The sequence below is a fragment of the Semicossyphus pulcher genome, unplaced genomic scaffold (genome assembly GCF_022749685.1).
Source record: "Semicossyphus pulcher isolate SPU_LCO1_2020_fin unplaced genomic scaffold, fSemPul1.0.p SCAF_21, whole genome shotgun sequence".
NCBI lineage: Eukaryota > Metazoa > Chordata > Actinopteri > Labriformes > Labridae > Semicossyphus > Semicossyphus pulcher.
The window spans coordinates 23,150,001-23,170,000 of record NW_027211695.1 but is presented as its reverse complement, the minus strand read 5'-3'; the positions used below and the strand labels follow the sequence as shown (position 1 = coordinate 23,170,000).

The 20,000-nt window shown below is 42.5% G+C and overlaps 3 protein-coding genes across 3 annotated transcripts in view; 2 read left to right on the top strand and 1 right to left on the bottom strand.

Moving 5' to 3' along the window:
- The window catches only part of LOC138600660 (voltage-gated potassium channel subunit beta-2-like), a 25,393-nt gene extending 24,426 nt beyond the window's left edge, over positions 1-967 (top strand). The window contains exon 14 of the mRNA XM_069672128.1: positions 1-967. This exon is cut by the window's left edge and continues 322 nt beyond it. The gene's annotated coding sequence lies outside the window, so the exon portion shown is untranslated.
- A 1,173-nt stretch (positions 968-2,140) lies between these two features.
- On the bottom strand, positions 2,141-4,592 carry LOC138600974 (motile sperm domain-containing protein 1-like). Its single transcript, XM_069672541.1, has 6 exons — positions 4,517-4,592; positions 3,665-4,009; positions 3,294-3,369; positions 2,868-3,154; positions 2,622-2,777; positions 2,141-2,405 (listed from the first exon to the last, which is right to left on the bottom strand). The coding sequence occupies exons 2-6, from the start codon at positions 3,915-3,917 to the stop codon at positions 2,377-2,379; spliced, it is 801 nt and encodes a 266-aa protein (XP_069528642.1). The 5' UTR covers positions 3,918-4,009; positions 4,517-4,592; the 3' UTR covers positions 2,141-2,376.
- Positions 4,593-6,242: 1,650 nt separating this feature from the next.
- On the top strand, positions 6,243-16,705 carry slc25a11 (solute carrier family 25 member 11). The gene is made up of 9 exons (XM_069672571.1): positions 6,243-6,452; positions 8,886-9,038; positions 12,410-12,527; positions 12,627-12,715; positions 14,480-14,570; positions 15,163-15,253; positions 15,377-15,476; positions 15,677-15,728; positions 16,077-16,705. The coding sequence occupies exons 1-9, from the start codon at positions 6,388-6,390 to the stop codon at positions 16,230-16,232; spliced, it is 915 nt and encodes a 304-aa protein (XP_069528672.1). The 5' UTR covers positions 6,243-6,387; the 3' UTR covers positions 16,233-16,705.
- The last annotated feature ends 3,295 nt before the right edge of the window (positions 16,706-20,000 follow it).

Below are 20,000 nucleotides of genomic sequence, written 5' to 3'. Positions count from 1 at the left end.
TTTATTGTTTTGTCTTTTGTTTTGGCAAATATGGGCTTCTGTACTTAATGCATTGCTTTTATTTCAAAATAAGAGTCCACTTTTGTAGCCTGGATTAATCAGCAGCTTTTGTTTTTTAGGTACAAACTGTTACTGATGAATCAAAAAGCAGTTTGACTTTGTGACTCAAACATTAAAGAAAATAACTCAACATCATAAAAATCAAACATCAAAAACACAAGAGTAATTTTATTCCCGATCTTTCATTTCCTCTTGTTTGGCAGTCGTGGGCCTCCGTACACTCTGCACTCACGCTGCTTTCATTTCAAAATAAAAGCCTGCTGTAAAATTTTTCATGTGGGTTAGTTGACCTTTCTGCTGTAAACTGTGTTGCCATGGTAACAGCTGCTTCCTGTCTGTACGAGGTTCTGCTGTATCATCCGACTGTGCTGCAGCATATTTACGAGTATATTTACGATAGACTATAACTCTATATTTTATGAATGTAGCTCCTGTAGACTTTAGAGAAGAACATTTTTAACTCAGTGGTGCTCAACCTGAGGGGTGGGGACCTGCCAGGTGTCAAACCATGGTTTATTCTATCTTTATTGGTTTAAGATTCTTTCATTTCAAAATAAATCATAAATAAAGAACATTTTACCAAACCAAACAAAAAGAACAAAGATGATGGTTCAGTGTGTGATTTCCCCCTTTGGACCCAAACATGCACATTATTATCATCATCACATTTATTGCGGCTCATGTCAGTTTGTCACCATAAAAATCACATTAAAATAATAACATGTTTTTACAGTTTAACCCTTTAAAAACACCTCTCACCTTCAGGTTGACTTCACTGACCCCTACCTCTGAATGAAACCATGTGACTGTTACCATGACAACAGGCTGACCAGGTGGAGTCTGATTGGTCACCTGGTTTCACTGAGTTTCCTCCTTCACCGTTTAACCCTTTATGCTCCTCCCGATGTTAATGACAGAATGCTAATAAAGTTATTCAAAAACAATACCTGGAAAACAGCCTCTTCATTTTAACTACATATGCTGTGTTCGAAATCTGATACTATATACTACGTACTGTGGCTGTGGGGCGGCGGTGGCTCAGGGGTAGAGTCGGTCGTTTTCATCGGAAGGTCGGAGGTTCGATCCCCAGCTCCCTCGGCCTACACAAGTGTCCTTGGGCAACACACTGAACCACACATTCATAGCCATTCATAGCTAACGGGAATGAATGTGATCACTGATTATGTAGCAGCCTCTGCCATCAGTGTATGAATGAATGTGATGTAGTGTAAAAGCAAGCGCTATGTAAGTACAGTCCATTTACATACTGCATACTGCATTCGGTAGTAGTCTGTAGTATGGAGCTGTTCACACGTATGCAGTATGCTAAGCGCCCCCTTCTGCTCTTCTACGTGCCACTGTGACGTTCCAGCGCTTTGCATTATGGGATACAGTAGGCGAGGCAGACTGGTCAGATGCATACGTTTCAGAATCAGTAAGACATCTGGGTATTTTTGGCGTACTGCACATTTAGCTTTTGTTTACATACTGCATACTACATTTAGGCCACATCAGGACGTGCTGCTAGGATAGTATGACATTTCAAACACAGCCAGAGTACTTTTAATGTGCTGTCACTCAAACACTGGTTACCGTAGGAACACCATGGTGAGAAGACCTGAGAGAGAGACAGACAGAGAGAGAGAGGGAGACAGCTGAGTCCGTACACTGCACTGCACTTCTTTGTGGCTTACTCAAACTTCCTCCCTCCTTCCTTTTCTAGCTTACAGTTTCCCTCTCCACCTCCTTCTGTCTGTCTCTACCTGTGTTTCTCTACATCAGACAGAGTGTGTGTGTGTGTGTGTGTGTGTTACCCAGTGTGTAGGCGCAGACCAGCATCTGATTGGTGGAGACCTGCAGCCAGCGTGGAACCACAGAGCTACTACATACTGGTACTTTGACTGTGATACTTTGACTGTGATACTCTAACTACAGGAAGTACTTTTACTGTGATACTGTGAATTCTTTGTAGTCCTAATTTTGACCTTTACCCTTCAAAATGTTTCCAGTCTTGATGCTAAGCTAAGCTTAGCTAACCAGCTGCTGTTCCTTTATCCGGAAACACAATCAGTAACAATGATTTCATGATCAGACATCTTTATTGAGATTAAAAACTACAACAAAAACAGTTCAAGTGTACTTTGATCCTGTTCACTTTTTGCTTCCAGTTTAAATAAAGTTTTATTTCAAACACTGACCCATCTATCATTAAACTACATTCATGTGTGTGTGTTGAGTTCATGGACAGTCTTTGTGTCTGATGGACTATACTGAGGTCAAAGGTCGTCTGGGCTTTAGCTGTCACTCAAACACTGGTTACCGTAGGAACACCATGGTGAGAAGACCTGAGAGAGAGTGACAGACAGAGAGAGAGAGGGAGACAGGTGAGTCCTTACATAGCGCTGCAGTGCTTTGTGTCCTCCTCAAACTTCCTCCCTCCTTCCTTTTCTAGCTCACAGTTTCCTGCTCCACCTCCTTTCCTCCCTCTCCACCTCCTTCTGTCTGTCTCTACCTGTGTTTTTCTACATCAGACAGAGAGTGTGTGTGTGTGTGTGCGTTACCCAGTGTGTAGGCGCAGACCAGCTTCTGATTGGTGGAGACCTGCAGGCAGCGTGGAACCACAGAGCTGGTGTCAGTGTGGAGGGGGAGCATCAACACGACGACACACAGCGCCGCCACCGAAACACACACCACCCACTGAGACACACTGCGCACAGCTGCACACACACAAACAGGTAAAGTTAATAACTAAAAGAACTACAAGACCCAGGGTGCTTTGCTGTTCCTCCTTATTTCCTCCCCCTTACCTGTGTAAGTAGACAGCTGCAGGTGTGTGTGTGTGGGCACCAGAAGAGGGGACAGAGGAGTCTGAGGAGACAGCGCCCTCTGCTGGCCTCCTACCCTCCTCTCCTCTCCTCCTCCCCGTTTCCTTCTCCTCCTCTCCTCCTCTTCCTCCCCTCCTCCCACCTCCTGTCCTCCACTAAGCTCTGCCCAGATCTCCCGTCCTCCCACCTGACCTCCTCCTCTCACCTCAAGGCGGAAACGGTCCCTGCGGCCCCAGTGACGAGGGGACACGTCCAGGTGACGCACCACCCTGACAGGAAAAGGAAGTGATGTCACAGGAAGTGTGTTTCAGGTTCACTGAGTTTTCTATTGAACCCCCCGTGATCTCAAACAGTCTCCTACAGACTGTCAGAGCTCGTAATGGCGGCAGGATTTCTCTGTGTACTCACAGGTCGACACAGGATTTGGCTCGCACGCTGCCCTCGGACTCCACCACTCTGTAGAGAGACGGAGCTGTACACAACACTGGAGAGACAGACAGGCAGAAAGAGAGACAGAGAGAGATGGGGAGAGACAGGCTGTTATATCCTGTAGAGCCAGCAGGGGGCAGTCTGTCCACAGCTTACACACTGAAGGAAACAGACAGGTACTGAGTCTTGAAGCTCAGGCTGAAGCTGTAGGGGTTGTTCAGACACACAGACAGACAGACAGACAGGTAAGCAGACAGACAGGTACTGAGTCTTGAAGCTCAGGCTGAAGCTGTAGGGGTTGTTCAGACACACAGACAGACAGACAGGTAAGCAGACAGACAGGTACTGACTCTTAAAGCTCAGGCTGAAGCTGTAGGGGTTGTACAGGGTTAACACTCTCCGGTGGGAGCTCGTCTCTGCAGCGTGGAACAGAAGCTCAGAGGGGAACATGAAGACAGGCAGCGGGGACATACTGCCTGTCTCACCTCCCATCTCCACCCTTTCTGCCTGTCTCACCCAGGCCTGCCCCCTGTCCCCTCTCCTCGGCCCCCGCTCCTCTGTCCCGCCCTGTCCCTGTCCGTCATGGCTGTTCTTCCTCCTCATTGGTCCGTCCGGTGTGGTGTCCCACGCGCAGCCATGATCTGAGCGCTGTCATTGGACGCTGTGGCAGTGTGATGTCACAGCATCGCCACCTGCTGCAGGAAGAAGAAAAATAAATGTAAAGGACAGTAAAAATATATTTAATATGAAACATTTTCAAAACAAACCTTCAAACTGCACTAAACTCTGGTTTGACGTTGTATCCCCTCTGACCGCTGACTGATATGTAATCATGTTTAAAGATTATGATTATGAAGAGGCATTGATACATTTAAATCACCTTTAAAATAATAATAATAATGATATAAGCTCTAGTAATTGGCTGTGTTCTGGTGATAGTTTAGTTAAATTATTTCTTTTATACGGAGAAAAAAAATTGCAGATAAAAGGCGGACTACAGTGTGCTAAGTTTTCTGTTATCTCGACGTTAGCTAACGTTAGCTGCTTCGTCACAGCGACAGAAAACCGTTAAAATAACGGAAACATGACGAAGCAGAAAAGATGAGTAGACGCTGGAAGTGTTCAGAAACCTGGGCACATTAATGAAACTGTCAGACTGGAGTTTATTCAGGTACAATCGACAGTTTTGTGTCTCTACTCACCGTAGGCTGTTTCTACTTCCTCAACAAGCTGTTGCTTTGACAGGTCCCGCCCACTCTGGAGCGGCTGCTTCTTCTTCTTCTTCTTTGAGTCTTAATGGCGGTTGGCAAACCAGCTTGAAGGTGCATTACCGCCAATTACTGGACTGGAGTGTGGAGCAGTAAATTGGCAGGAAACAAAACAAAAAAAAATCCAATTCTCTCTATAATTCCGGTTTCTCTTAAGTACTTGACTAGAAGACTGCGAACTTTACAGGATGTTTTCCCTAACAGATTCCCCAATGTAATATTGCGTTTTTCCTGAGTTAGTTCTGATTTTAATTCCCTTCTTTGCTCATCATACCCTTTGCAATCTATTAGTACATGTTTGACAGTTTCCAGTTTATTACAGTATATGCATAGTCCAGTAGGGTGCTTGTTTATTCTATGGAGTGTTTGATTTAATCCTGTGTGTCCAGTTCTCAGACGTGTAATGGCCATCTCCTCCCTTGGGTTCCTGCTCTGCATTCCTCCAATGCCTACGTGTTTTTGAATACTGTAAAGATGTCTTCCTGTTTCACATACGTTCCAATGTTCCTGCCAGGTTTTGCGCGTATGGTCTTTTATGATGGTTTTAATTTCTGATTTACTTAGTGGTATTTGTATGTCAATTAACTGTCTTTTTAATGACTGTTTGGGTAGTATGTCTGCCTTCTCATTTCCTTCCACCCCTACATGAGCAGGCACCCAAAGGAAGGAGATACCCAATCCTCTATGATGTAGCCTGAGTAGCACATGAAAAATATCATATATAATATCCTGTCTACATGACGACTTTACGGATTTTATGCTTGAAAGGGCTGACAAACTATCAGAAGCAATTATGGCACTAGATTGGTTATTTTCTTCCACCCATTGTACTGCTAACAATATTCCTAGTAACTCAGCAGTGTACACTGAGAGGTGGTCAGTTATTCTCTTTTTCACTGCTACCTCACAGTGAGGGATGAAGAAAGCAGCACCTGTATGCCCAGTCTTCGGTTCTTTTGAACCATCTGTAAATATAAATAACTTGTGTTTGTGCTGGTCAATATAGTTCTGTACTATCATCCATTTTGGTATCAGTTTAGGTTTGTCTTTTAATTTTTGCTGCAGACTTGTATCTATGGCATAATGAATCTCCACGGAGGAATAGTTGATGATGGAACAGTAGGGCTTACTTTTAAATTACTTAGGCCTACATTCTGTGCCTTAGCATTTCCTATCCATCTAAAACTGAACAATCTGGACTCCTTATGCTCCCAACACTCCTGTAAGAAGTCCTTTGTTGGATGTGGTCTACTATGTCCTGGCAGATTAACCCAGTATGCCAACATAAGCTTTCCCCTCCTAATTCGTAGAGGCATTTCCCCCATTTCGACTTGCATTGCAGACACTGCTGATGTTTTAAGTGCTCTACTAGAAATTCTGAGAGCCTGAGCCTAAGTTTACAGTCAGCTGCATTTACTGGGAAAGCTCTCCATTACTGTTACTGAGATTTTGGAAATAATGTCTGCACCGTTTTTTTCTTTATATTTGTATTTCTTAAAACAAAATGTTAAAAGTCATATTTTTTTAAATGTATCAAATTTTACGACATGACGCTCAGACTAACGAGCCGTTTAAGGGACATTGAAGGCAGCAAAACATTCGTAGCCCTACGTCGATCTTCGTGCTCGCCTCCTGATTGGTCCGTTGGACCTCGTGTCGGGCGTACCCGCTCCAGAGAGTCACCTTGCCCCGGCTGCTGCAGCTGCTGTACCGGTTAGAGAACAGGCTGACGGTCCGGCTCAGAGGCAGACAGGCAGCGGGAATCTGACCGGGGACTCTGTGGCCACTGATCGACAGGGGGAAACATGGCGGACGGCAAGCCCAAGACCTCTCCGAAGGCCATCAAGTTCCTGTTCGGGGGTTTGGCTGGGTAGGTGCTGCTGTTAGCTCACATGCTAATGTGCTAATGTCAGCGGTCAGGGGCTGCTAACAGAGGGGCTAACAAACTGCAGGATGATGACATGAACCTGTTTGTAATTTGTTATCTCTGGTTTGAGAGAATAACTGAAGGCTGAAGCAGTCCTATCAGGCAGCACGGTTAGTTAGATGATAGCTGCTAATGCTGTCACTGTTGGTAACAGTGCAGGGCCAGTGTTGTGTCAAAGTCTGCCCCCCATCGATTTCTATCCCCCTGACAATAACCTGCTCACAGCCGGTTGTCTCTGAGGCCGCGAACAAACGACAATATGAATTAACTGCCATGAACCCTCACACGAAGCTCTGCAGACTGTGTGAGCTGGAAACAGGCTTTGAAACACCACTGTTAAGGAGAACATCACGCCCCTCAGCATCTGTTGAGCTAGCTGTTTTAAGCTACATGCTACGTGCTCTACTTCACGTGTCGCTTTAAGCTGTTTTAAACATCAATAATCCAGTTTCTTATTGGAAAAGACAGGAAGGGAATGAGTCCTGTCTGGGAGGACACGTGACAATTTATCCGACCAGGATTGTATTTGTGGCAGCAGTTCTCTGTGTTAGCAATGCTAATGCTAGCTGTCAGATTTAGGTAACATTTGCCGCATTCATGTTTTAAAGAAGAAAACAACATTAGATAACACGTGTTGTTTATTAAGATCGCTGCTCTGTGTCCTCCGTGTGAGCAGCTCAGCTAACACAGATATCCAGTCACTGAGCCCCTGCACTGTGTGTTATGTAGCGGGGTCCAGTGTGAGTTAACACGGCTCAGGAGGCTGTCTGCTCAGGTTAAAGGCTGACCGAGGCCCGGTCTAGTTCCAGACAGGGCAGAGAGCCTGCTAGCATGCAACAGCAGAGCTAAAGCTACCTCTCTGATTACGTAAAAGGTTAACTAACGAGTTGTTACGCCTAAAGCGCGCACACACACACACACACACACACACACACACACGAAACATTTGTGAAGCTGAAGCATCGTTTCCTGAACCACCACTTCTTCTTCCCTGCCTTTGCTGGCACAGTGCTGCGTGTCTGGGCGTGTTACCTCCACCTGCTGATCCACCAGCTGTGTGTGTCCTCACCTGAGACGGATATAAACATCTCCACATCACTCGCCGGACATTGAAACCTTTAAAGCAATCCTGACTGATGATGAGATTTAGTCCTGGTCCCTGTGAGGCCATGAAGACTCAAGCAGCTGAGGTGTGACCTGTCAGGACCTCAACCTGTTTCTGAGTCAGAAGTGAACCGGAGAGTGAGCAGACTCAGAGGCAGTTATTTAATGAGTCTGTCAGTGATGGTGAGACTCCTGTGAGCTCCTTAAAGATGATGATCAACAGGATGTTAAAGAGCTACAGATGAAGAGAAGCTGCAGGAGAATAAAGATGATGAAGATGCTCTGATTCAAAGAGATCACAGTCACACCTGCAAGGTGTCTTCAGGTTGAAAGGAGTGATGCATTGTGGGGGAGGAGTGCTGCCTTCTTTTGACCTTATGTGGTCGTTTGTTACAGCGTGCAGAGTACAGAGTGTCAAACATGAGTGGACGCTGCAGAGACAAACTGATCTGAGTGTCCTTTAAATGTCACGACTTTAACATCTCAGGAGCATGCACGAGGCGTGTGCACGCGGGGGAACCTCTACGGGAGTGTGAGCGACAGCTGCTGGTGTCATACACACACACACACACACACACACACACACACCCTTCTGAGCAGCCTGTGTGTGTGTGTGTGTGTGTGTGTGTGTGGTCTGCAGCTGAAGTGTACACATGTGATCTTTACGTCATGTGATGAAACCTGTTTGTGACATCACTGAGTGGATCCAGATCTCTGACATGAGACCATTTAACCCTTTCATTCACCTGCACACTGGCTCAGGAACACATCACACCATAACAATAGTCTGCATGTTAGCATGCTGTCACACAGCTAGCCCACAAGGTAACGTTTTTTCCGACGCACTGGTGTGTGAAAACCAAGTTTACATTCAGGCTTTACCCGTTGTTGATAAAGAGACGTCTTCATGTTGCTTCAGTCAAACCAGACTGCTCACATTAAAGAGCAACATGATCCTGTCATGGATGAAGGTCATTAATGCTGTCATAAAACAGTCAGGTTTACCTGCACTGGATACACACACGAGCTTACAACAGTGCTTTGTTTGCCAGCAGGATCAGTGTTCCCCTGAACGACAGGTACTGTCTGTGAGGCTGACCTCTGACCTGAGCTGTTCCTGATACACACTGTTATCACTGAAACACTGAGGACCAGATCTCTTATCAGCTGTCTGATAGAAATGAACAAATTCCAGATGAGGTTTGGAATTACAGATGAATAACTCTGTTCTGTACTCATCTGTCTCTCTGCTTGTACCTGTCTGTCTCTCAGGATGGGTGCGACAGTGTTTGTGCAGCCGTTGGACCTGGTGAAGAACCGGATGCAGCTCAGTGGTCAGGGCACGAAGGCCCGAGAGTACAAGACCAGCTTCCACGCTCTGTTCTCCATCCTGAAGAACGAGGGGGTGGGAGGCATCTACACCGGGTACCTGACGCCTTATTAACTCTTTATTTAACTCTATTTAATTCTTTATTTAACTCTATAACTCTATTTAACTCTTTATTTAACTCTATAACTCTATAACTCTATTTAACTCTTTATTTAACTCTATTTAACTCTTTATTTAACTCTATTTAATTCTTTATTTAACTCTATAACTATTTAACTCTTTAACTCTTTAACTCTTTATTTAACTCTATAACTCTATTTAACTCTTTATTTAACTCTTTATTTAACTCTTTATTTAACTCTATAACTATTTAACTCTTTATTTAACTCTATTTAATTCTTTATTTAACTCTATAACTCTATTTAACTCTATTTAATTCTTTATTTAACTCTAACTCTATTTAACTCTTTATTTAACTCTATTTAATTCTTTATTTAACTCTATAACTCTATTTAACTCTATTTAATTCTTTATTTAACTCTATAACTCTATTTAACTCTTTATTTAACTCTAACTCTATAACTCTATTTAACTCTTTATTTAACTGTATTTAACTCTTTATATAATTCTATTTAACTCTTTATATAATTCTATTTAACTCTTTATTTAACTCTATTTAATTCTTTATTTAACTATAACTCTATTTAACTCTTTATTTAACTCTATAACTCTATTTAACTCTTTATTTAATTCAGAAACTCTATTTAACTCTTTATTTAACTCTTTATTTAACTCTATTTAATTCTTTATTTAACTCTAACTATTTAACTCTTTATTTAACTCTATTTAATTCTTTATTTAACTCTATAACTCTATTTAACTCTTTATTCAACTCTATTTAACTCTTTATTTAACTCTATTTAATTCTTTATTTTACTCTATAACTCTATTTAACTCTTTATTTAACTCTATAACTCTATTTAACTCTTTATTTAACTCAAACTCTATTTAACTCTTTATTTAACTCTATTTAATTCTTTATTTAACTCTAACTATTTAACTCTTTATTTAACTCTATTTAATTCTTTATTTAACTCTATAACTCTATTTAACTCTTTATTCAACTCTATTTAATTCTTTATTTAACTCTATAACTCTATTTAAGTCTTTATTTAACTCTATAACTCTATTTAATTTTTTATTTAACTCTATTTAACTCTTTATTTAACTGTATTTAATTCTTTATTTAACTCTATAACTCTATTTAACTCTTTATTTAACTCTATTTAATTCTTTATTTAACTCTATAACTCTATTTAACTCTTTATTTAACTCTATTTAATTCTTTATTTAACTCTATAACTCTATTTAACTCTTTATTTAACTCTATTTAATTCTTTATTTAACTCTATTTAACTCTTTATTTAACTGTATTTAACTCTTTATATAATTCTATTTAACTCTTTATTTAACTCTATAACTCTATTTAACTCTTTATTTAACTGTATTTAACTCTTTATATAATTCTATTTAACTCTTTATTTAACTCTATTTAACTCTTTATTTAACTCTATTTAATTCTTTATTTAACTATAACTCTATTTAACTCTTTATTTAACTCTATAACTCTATTTAACTCTTTATTTAATTCAGAAACTCTATTTAACTCTTTATTTAACTCTTTATTTAACTCTATTTAATTCTTTATTTAACTCTAACTATTTAACTCTTTATTTAACTCTATTTAATTCTTTATTTAACTCTATAACTCTATTTAACTCTTTATTCAACTCTATTTAACTCTTTATTTAACTCTATTTAATTCTTTATTTTACTCTATAACTCTATTTAACTCTTTATTTAACTCTATAACTCTATTTAACTCTTTATTTAACTCAAACTCTATTTAACTCTTTATTTAACTCTATTTAATTCTTTATTTAACTCTAACTATTTAACTCTTTATTTAACTCTATTTAATTCTTTATTTAACTCTATAACTCTATTTAACTCTTTATTCAACTCTATTTAATTCTTTATTTAACTCTATAACTCTATTTAAGTCTTTATTTAACTCTATAACTCTATTTAATTTTTTATTTAACTCTATTTAACTCTTTATTTAACTGTATTTAATTCTTTATTTAACTCTATAACTCTATTTAACTCTTTATTTAACTCTATTTAATTCTTTATTTAACTCTATAACTCTATTTAACTCTTTATTTAACTCTATTTAATTCTTTATTTAACTCTATAACTCTATTTAACTCTTTATTTAACTCTATTTAATTCTTTATTTAACTCTATTTAACTCTTTATTTAACTGTATTTAACTCTTTATATAATTCTATTTAACTCTTTATTTAACTCTATAACTCTATTTAACTCTTTATTTAACTGTATTTAACTCTTTATATAATTCTATTTAACTCTTTATTTAACTCTATTTAACTCTTTATATAATTCTATTTAACTCTTTATTTAACTCTATTTAACTCTTTATATAATTCTATTTAACTCTTTATTTAACTCTATTTAACTCTTTATTTAACTGTATTTAACTCTTTATATAATTCTATTTAACTCTTTATTTAACTCTATAACTCTATTTAACTCTTTATTTAACTGTATTTAACTCTATAACTCTATTTAACTCTTTATTTAACTCTATAACTCTATTTAACTCTTTATTTAACTCTATTTAACTCTTTATATAACCCTATTTTAACTCTTTATTTAACTGTATTTAACTCTTTATTTAACCCTATTTAACTCTTTATTTAACTGTATTTAACTCTTTATTTAACTTTTTAACTCTTTATATAACTTTTTAACTCTTTATTGAACTCTATTTAATTCTTTATTTAACTCTTTAACTCTATTAAACTCTTTATTTAACTGTATTTAACTCTTTATATAATTCTATTTAACTCTTTAACTTTTTAACTCTTTATATAACTTTTTAACTCTTTATTGAACTCTATTTAATTCTTTATTTAACTCTTTAACCCTATTTAACTCTTTATTTAACTGTATTTAACTCTTTATATAATTCTATTTAACTCTTTATTTAACTGTATTTAACTCTTTATTTAACTTTTTAACTCTTTATATAACTTTTTAACTCTTTATTGAACTCTATTTAACTCTTTATTTAACTGTATTTAACTCTTTATTTAACTTTAACTCTTTATATAACTTTTTAACTCTTTATTGAACTCTATTTAATTCTTTATTTAACTCTTTAACTCTATTAAACTCTTTTTTTTAACTCTTTAACTCTAACTCTCTCTTTGACATGTTATTAGGAAGTCCTCGTGCTCCTGTCACCTGTAAACAGCCGTCTGATTGAATGCTGTAATGCCTGCAGTGTTTCCTCAGCAGTTCTTCGTGTGTTTACAGTTTAATAACCGATGTTATGATTTATGAATCATAAAGACTGTGTGACGTCTCTGCGTGTCAGTCTGTCTGCAGGTCTGCTGCGTCAGGCCACGTACACGACGACTCGTCTGGGAATCTACACCATCCTGTTTGAGAAGATGACCGGAGAGGACGGACGGCCGCCTAACTTCCTGCTCAAGGTACTGTGTCACCTGATCCTGAAGCTTAGTAAAGGGCCGGTTAAAGGTCAGTGACAGCTGATGGGAAGTCCTCACAGTGACACTGTGCTCCCCCTGCAGGCTCTGATCGGTATGACAGCCGGAGCCACAGGAGCCTTTGTAGGAACACCAGCAGAGGTCGCCCTGATCAGGATGACTGCAGACGGACGGTGAGACAGACACACACAGACAGACAGACAAGCAGAGAGACGGACGGACAGGCAGGCAGGGAGACAGGGAGACAGACGGACAGGCAGGGAGTCAGACGGACAGGCAGAGAGACAGACAGACAGACAGACAGACAGACAGGCAGGGAGACAGGCAGGGAGACTGGGAGACTGGGAGTCAGACGGCCAGGCAGAGATACAGACAGACAGGCAGGGAGACAGGGAGTCAGACGGACAGGCAGAGAGACAGGCAGGGAGACAGGGAATCAGACAGACAGGCAGGCAGGGAGACAGGCAGACAGGGAGTCAGACAGACAGGCAGAGAGACAAGGAGTCAGACGGACAGGCAGAGAGAGAGACAGACAGGCAGGGAGACAGGGAGTCAGACAGACAGGCAGAGAGACAGACAGACAGGCAGGAAGACAGGCGGGGAGACAGACAGACAGGCAGGGAGTCAGATGGACAGGCAGAGAGACAGACAGGCAGGGAGACAGACAGACAGGCAGGGAGTCAGACGGACAGGCAGAGAGACAGACAGACAGGCAGGGAGACTGGGAGACTGGGAGTCAGACGGCCAGGCAGAGATACAGACAGACAGGCAGGGAGACAGGGAGTCAGACAGACAGGCAGAGGGACAAACAGACAGGCAGGGAGACAGGGAGTCAGACGGACAGGCAGAGAGACAGACAGACAGGCAGGGAGACAGGGAGTCAGACAGACAGGCAGGCAGGGAGACAGGGAGTCAGACGGCCAGGCAGAGATACAGACAGACAGGCAGGGAGACAGGGAGTCAGATAGACAGGCAGAGAGACGGACAGACAGGCAGGGAGACAGGGAGTCAGACGGACAGGCAGAGAGACAGACAGACAGGCAGGGAGACAGGGAGTCAGACAGACAGGCAGAGAGACAGACAGACAGGCAGGGAGACAGGCGGGGAGACAGGGAGTCAGACGGACAGGCAGAGAGACAGACAGACAGACAGACAGGCAGGGAGACAGACAGACAGGCAGGCAGGGAGACAGGGAGTCAGACGGCCAGGCAGAGATACAGACAGACAGGCAGGGAGACAGGGAGTCAGATAGACAGGCAGAGGGACAAACAGACAGGCAGGGAGACAGGGAGTCAGACGGACAGGCAGAGAGACAGACAGACAGGCAGGGAGACAGGGAGTCAGACGGACAGGCAGAGAGACAGACAGACAGGCGGGGAGACAGACAGACAGGCAGGGAGACAGGGAGTCAGACGGACAGGCAGAGAGACAGACAGACAGACAGACAGGCAGGGAGACAGGGAGTCAGACGGCCAGGCAGAGATACAGACAGACAGGCAGGGAGACAGGGAGTCAGATAGACAGGCAGAGGGACAAACAGACAGGCAGGGAGACAGGGAGTCAGACGGACAGGCAGAGAGACAGACAGACAGGCAGGGAGACAGGGAGTCAGACAGACAGGCGGGGAGACAGACAGACAGGCAGGGAGACAGGGAGTCAGACGGACAGGCAGAGAGACAGACAGACAGGCAGGGAGACAGACAGACAGACAGGCAGGGAGTCAGACGGACAGGCAGAGAGACAGACAGACGGACGGACAGGCAGAGAGACAGACAGACAGACAGACAGACAGGCAGGGAGACAGACAGACAGACAGGCAGCAGGACAAATTATATTTTTCTATTTCTTTTTATTTTGCTCAAACTGTCTCTCTCTCTCTCTCTGTCTCTGTCTCTCTCTGCCTGCCTGCCTGTCTGTCTCTCTCTGCCTGTCTCCAGCCTCCCTGCAGACCAGAGGAGAGGTTACACGAATGTGTTTAACGCTCTGGCTCGGATCACCAGAGAGGAAGGCGTCACCACGCTGTGGAGGGTGAGTCGCTCCAACATATTGTAAACAAGGGACACACCATGTTGGATTTTTTGCCGATATCTGATACGCGGTTTTCCAACCCTATTTGCTGATGTTCATACCAATATATTAGGCACAGGTTTCCTCCTAATTGCAGAGAACATCAAGTCTCCCTGTCGCGGAGCTGATATCATGCCTGCTCTGATTGTAATGGCCCACTGGCAGAAGCAGAAATAACATGATCCAGAGCTTTTTAAAAGGTGCGCATTCACTGAGCAAGATAAGAAAAGTACTTAAACTGAGGTTCTGTACAAAATGTCATTTTCTTTCAAATCAAACTGTAATATTGTCAGACAGGCTTCTCCTCGCACGACCACTGCGGAACATTGCAAATAGCAACCTTTCTGTCCATTCCAGAAACTAGCTCGCTCTCTTCTCCATGCCTGACTGAAGAGGCGCGGTGCAGGCCGTGAGCGCGCACACTCGTGCAGAGTTAATGTCGTAGCATTACGTCAAGCTTTTTAGGGAATATATCGAGCATAACGTGCCGATAATATCTATATATGATTCACAATGTCTGTCTGTCTGTCTGTCTGTCTGTCTGTCTGTGTAGGGGTGTATTCCCACCATGGCCCGAGCGGTGGTGGTGAACGCAGCCCAGCTGGCCTCCTACTCTCAGTCCAAACAGGCGCTGCTCGACTCAGGTAAACACACACACAAACACACACACACACACACACAAACACACATACACACACATTAATACATTCACTCTGTGTGTGTGTGTGTGTGTGTGTGTGTGTGTGTGTGTGTGTGTGTGTTTTCAGGGTACTTTGGGGACGACATTCTGTGTCACTTCTGTGCCAGTATGATCAGCGGGCTGGTTACCACGGCAGCGTCGATGCCGGTGGACATCGTGAAGACCAGGTGAGACTGAGAGATGAACACACACAGGTACAGGACCAGCTGACTACAGCCTAACCTGTGTGTGTGTGTGTGTGTGTGTGTGTGTGTGTGTGTGTGTGTGTGTGTGTGTGTGTGTGTGTGTGTGTGTGTGTGTGTGTGTGTGTGTGTGTGTGTGTGTGTGTGTGTGTGTGTGTGTGTGTGTGTGTGTGTGTGTGTATCAGGATTCAGAACATGAGGATGATCGACGGGAAGCCCGAGTACAAGAACGGCTTGGTGAGTCTCTGATTCAAACACAACTTTATTTAAATGACAGGTTTATACACGTCTCACAGAGAGGAGGGACATGTGACGGTTACATACAGACAGGTGGGCTGGTCTACAATGATGTCAAATTCCTTTCTGTCACTATGACAACAGCCTTTTCAAAATAAGACGCGTGTTTCTTCTTTAACATGTGTGAGGCATTTACAGTCTGTTTGTTCTCGTGACCTTTAAAGCACACCAGAGATCTGTCAGTGTACTTTCAGAGTCAGCCGTTTCAGCCTCACTGTTCTTCTTCTGTAGTTGAAATGTTTGCGGCGTGTGTTGACGTATTTCCTGTTTCCTGTGTGCGACCTTCAGGAGGTGTTGATGAAGGTGATCAGGAATGAAGGCTTCTTCTCCTTGTGGAAAGGCTTCACTCCGTACTACGCTCGCCTCGGCCCGCACACCGTGCTCACCTTCATCTTCCTGGAGCAGATGAACCGCCTGTACAAGACCTACGTGCTGGACCGCTAACACACACACTCACACACACACACACTCGCATGCACACACACACACACGCACACACACACACACATACGGACTGCAGCACAAACATCAGTGTGTTTGTCAACTTTTCATAACTCTGAACTACATTTCTCCTCCTGTTGGTGTCCTGTTCCTTTAAATAAACATAAGCAGCATGTGTGTGTGCATGTATAGGTCCACACACACACACACACACACACACACACACACAGGTTCTTTTTGTAAAGAAAGAATGTAAAATAATAATAAAGTAGTTTAAACTTGTTTCAGTGACGTCGTCGATAATAAAAAGTCTTATTTGTAAAATGAGAACCCCCCCCCCCCCCGTGACCCCCCCCCCTCCATGACTACAGAGAGCATCATGGGATTGCTGGGTTACCATTTCAGTGAGTGCAATAAGCAGTGTGAGCCTGATGTTTTGTGTGTTTGTGAACATTAAAGTGGTTGTGTCGACTCGAGCGTCGTTCTGTCACACTGATTTCTTCCTGTCCGTCACAGAGAGCTCGCTCAGCCTCCTGTCCGTCACAGAGAGCTCTCGCAGCCTCCTGTCCGTCAGAGAGAGCTCTCGCAGCCTCCTGTCCGTCACAGAGCTCTCGCAGCCTCCTGTCAGTCACAGAGCTCTCGCAGCCTCCTGTCCGTCACAGAGAGCTCTCGCAGCCTCCTGTCCGTCACAGAGAGCTCTCGCAGCCTCCGGTCATTCTCCGAGATTTCTTTGTCCTCTCAAACTTTTGAACGTGTCATACATGCACTTCTTATAAATCAGCTTTATTCTGTAAATCTTGAGGAGACTGAAGTGTCCCTGGTTCGCCCACATGTTGTATCTGTGTGTGTCCAGCAGGGGGCTCTGTGCTCTGAGGCCTGCTGTCACTGTGTGTTTAACCTATAATGCACCAGTTAGGGACGCAGACATGTTTGAATCCTCCAACAGCCTGCTGCTCTGATCTGCTCTCTGTCTCTGCACTTGTTGAAGCTTCAAACTATCAGATATCAAACAATAATAACAATAATAATAATAATAATAACAATAATAATAATATAAATAATTTCAAACAGACGTGTGCTGAGGCTGAAAGAAGCTCAAACAGGAAGAAGTGTTTTTCTCCTGTTTTTCGCTGCAGATTAATTTCAGTGAGCGGCTGAGCACCCCGACAGGAAGTGGAAAAACGGTTCATCTCTGGTTCTAACACGACAGCAGGTATGTGAGTGAGAAGAGACGCTCTGAACAGGAAGTGGAGGTTTGTGACAGGAAGTGGGGGTGGGGTCTGTTCAGAAGACATGGTGTTGTTTAATTTCTCACGTTCCCATAAAAACACTCAAATGATCTACGGGAACGTGTGTGTGTGTGTGTCTTTATAAAACTGTGTGTGTGTGTGTGTGTCTTTATAAAACTGTGTGTGTGTGTGTCTTTATAAAACAGTGTGTGTGTGTGTGTGTGTGTGTCTTTATAAAACTGTGTGTGTGTGTGTGTGTCTTTATAAAACTGTGTGTGTGTGTGTCTTTATAAAACTGTGTGTGTGTGTGTGTGTGTCTTTATAAAACTGTGTGTGTGTGTGTGTGTGTGTGTCTTTATAAAACTGTGTGTGTGTGTGTGTGTTTTTTTCAAAGATGCATGCTCATCCTCTCTGCTTTGCCTTATAAGGACACACACACACAGTTCATACTCCTTTAAGTAGACACCACTTCCTCTTACATCGCCGCCTCAACTTCTTTCAACTTGACTCAGAAAAGTTCAAGTTACTGTGTGTGTGTGTGTGTGTGTGTGTGTGTGTGTGTGTGTGTGTGAGATTTAGCACTTCCTCTGCTTTCATTCTTCTACTTCTGCCTCCTTAAATGGCAGCAGAACTCTTTACAGCTTGGTTTTGACTCAGTCAGCAGCCATGTTGGAGGCCAGGACATGGTTAGCCTAGCTTAGCACAAAGACTGGCAGCAGAGGGAAACTGCTAGCCTCCATCCAAAGACAACAGCTGCTTAAGGTTTTAGTACTACAGTTATTTATACTGCTCCTATTTCTAATACAGGTTAAAATATAAGTGAAGTACACTGTGCAGGTGCATCATGGGAAATGTAGGACCCGACATCTCAGGTCCAAAAGTGAAATGTCTCCTCTGCTGTGCTGACATTTTAATGTGACTCCAACAGCAGCCATGTTGGAGGCCAGGGCACCTTTAGCCTAGCTTAGCACAAAGAATGGAAACAAGGGGAAACTTGTAGCCTAGCTTAGCACAAAGACAGCCGTTTCTCTGCAGCCTCTGACTGTAACCTGAGCACATGTTAATGTAGAGATCGGTCCTGTTGTGGAGTACATGTGACCTGCTGCAGGAGCTCAACGTGCAGAAACGCTTCTGAAAGAGGAAGTTTGTCCTCAGACTGCAGCCTGGAAACTGAACTAAGTGTGAGTGAGGTTTGATCTGAGTGTACTTCCTGTCACCAGAGACAGACACAGAGTTAGGGCGTGTAACTGTAGTGTGTGTGTGTGTGTGTGTGTGTGTGTGTGTGTTTTCCCCAGGGGTATGCATACTGCAGATGGAGACTAGTGTTAACTCGTCACTCTGAGCCACCACACCTTTTCTCTCTCTCTCTGTCTCTCTCTCTCTCTCTCACACACACACACACACATTAGCAGACTGATGGTCTTGCATGTTTTAAATTCCCTACAAACATTCCCCAAGGGTCAAAGGTCACAGCCCTGCCTGGCCATGCCCATACTGACCAGATTTTACAACAGAGTCACTGTACCTGTGTGTACCTGTGAAAACAACAAGGTTACCAAAGTACCAAAGGGCGTTTTTTTTTTATAATAATCATCATCAACAACATCAACAAGGTCAATATAGTCATCATCATCATCATCATGGATATCCTAATCAACATAAGAAAACATCCTCAGTGTCCTCATCATCATTAGCATCAACATCATAGTGTGAGCTGTGGTCCTTAAACTACAGCTCCGAACACAACGTGTAGTACTCTTACAGCCAAAGATGCTTAGACTGCAACAGTAACTCAACCTGCTGCTCTGTCCAATAATCATCATCACGTGAATACTTGTGTCCTATAATCATCAAAGGTTGAACACAGGAATTTATGAACACCTCATTCATCCATGTGTCAGCAGCACAAGTACAGGCTCTAACAGTGTGGAGTACTGCAAACATGTGCAGCCGTGAGGTGGACCGACCAAGTTTTAACATGCAGCTCGTTCTCTATCTCCCCTCTGACATTCACAGGTTCAAACTGGCCCAGGTATGTGTGTGTGTGTGTGTGTGTGTGTGTGTGTGTGTGTGTGTGTGTGTGGACTGGAATAATGAATGCAGCATGAAACACAGTTTATCTATTAGGCAAATGATTCTTTCATAAACCTTGTAAATGTACATTTAGAAGTTTCTGACTTTAATCAATGTTAGGCGCTGCCATTTTGATGAGCTGCAGAGCCCAGAATGCACTGCAGACACACAGCCACCACAAAGACACGCAAACAACCACAAACTGACTCTAAGGACTACAAAGAGACGCAAGCAACCACGAACTGATACAAAGAGACACAAAACAACCACAAACTGATACAAAGAGACACAAAACAACCACGAACTGATACAACGAGACACAAAACAACCACAAACTGATACAACGAGACGCAAACAACCACAAACTGATACAAAGAAACACAAAACAACCACAAACTGATACAAAGAAACACAAAACAACCACAAACTGATACAAAGAAACACAAAACAACCACAAACTGATACAAAG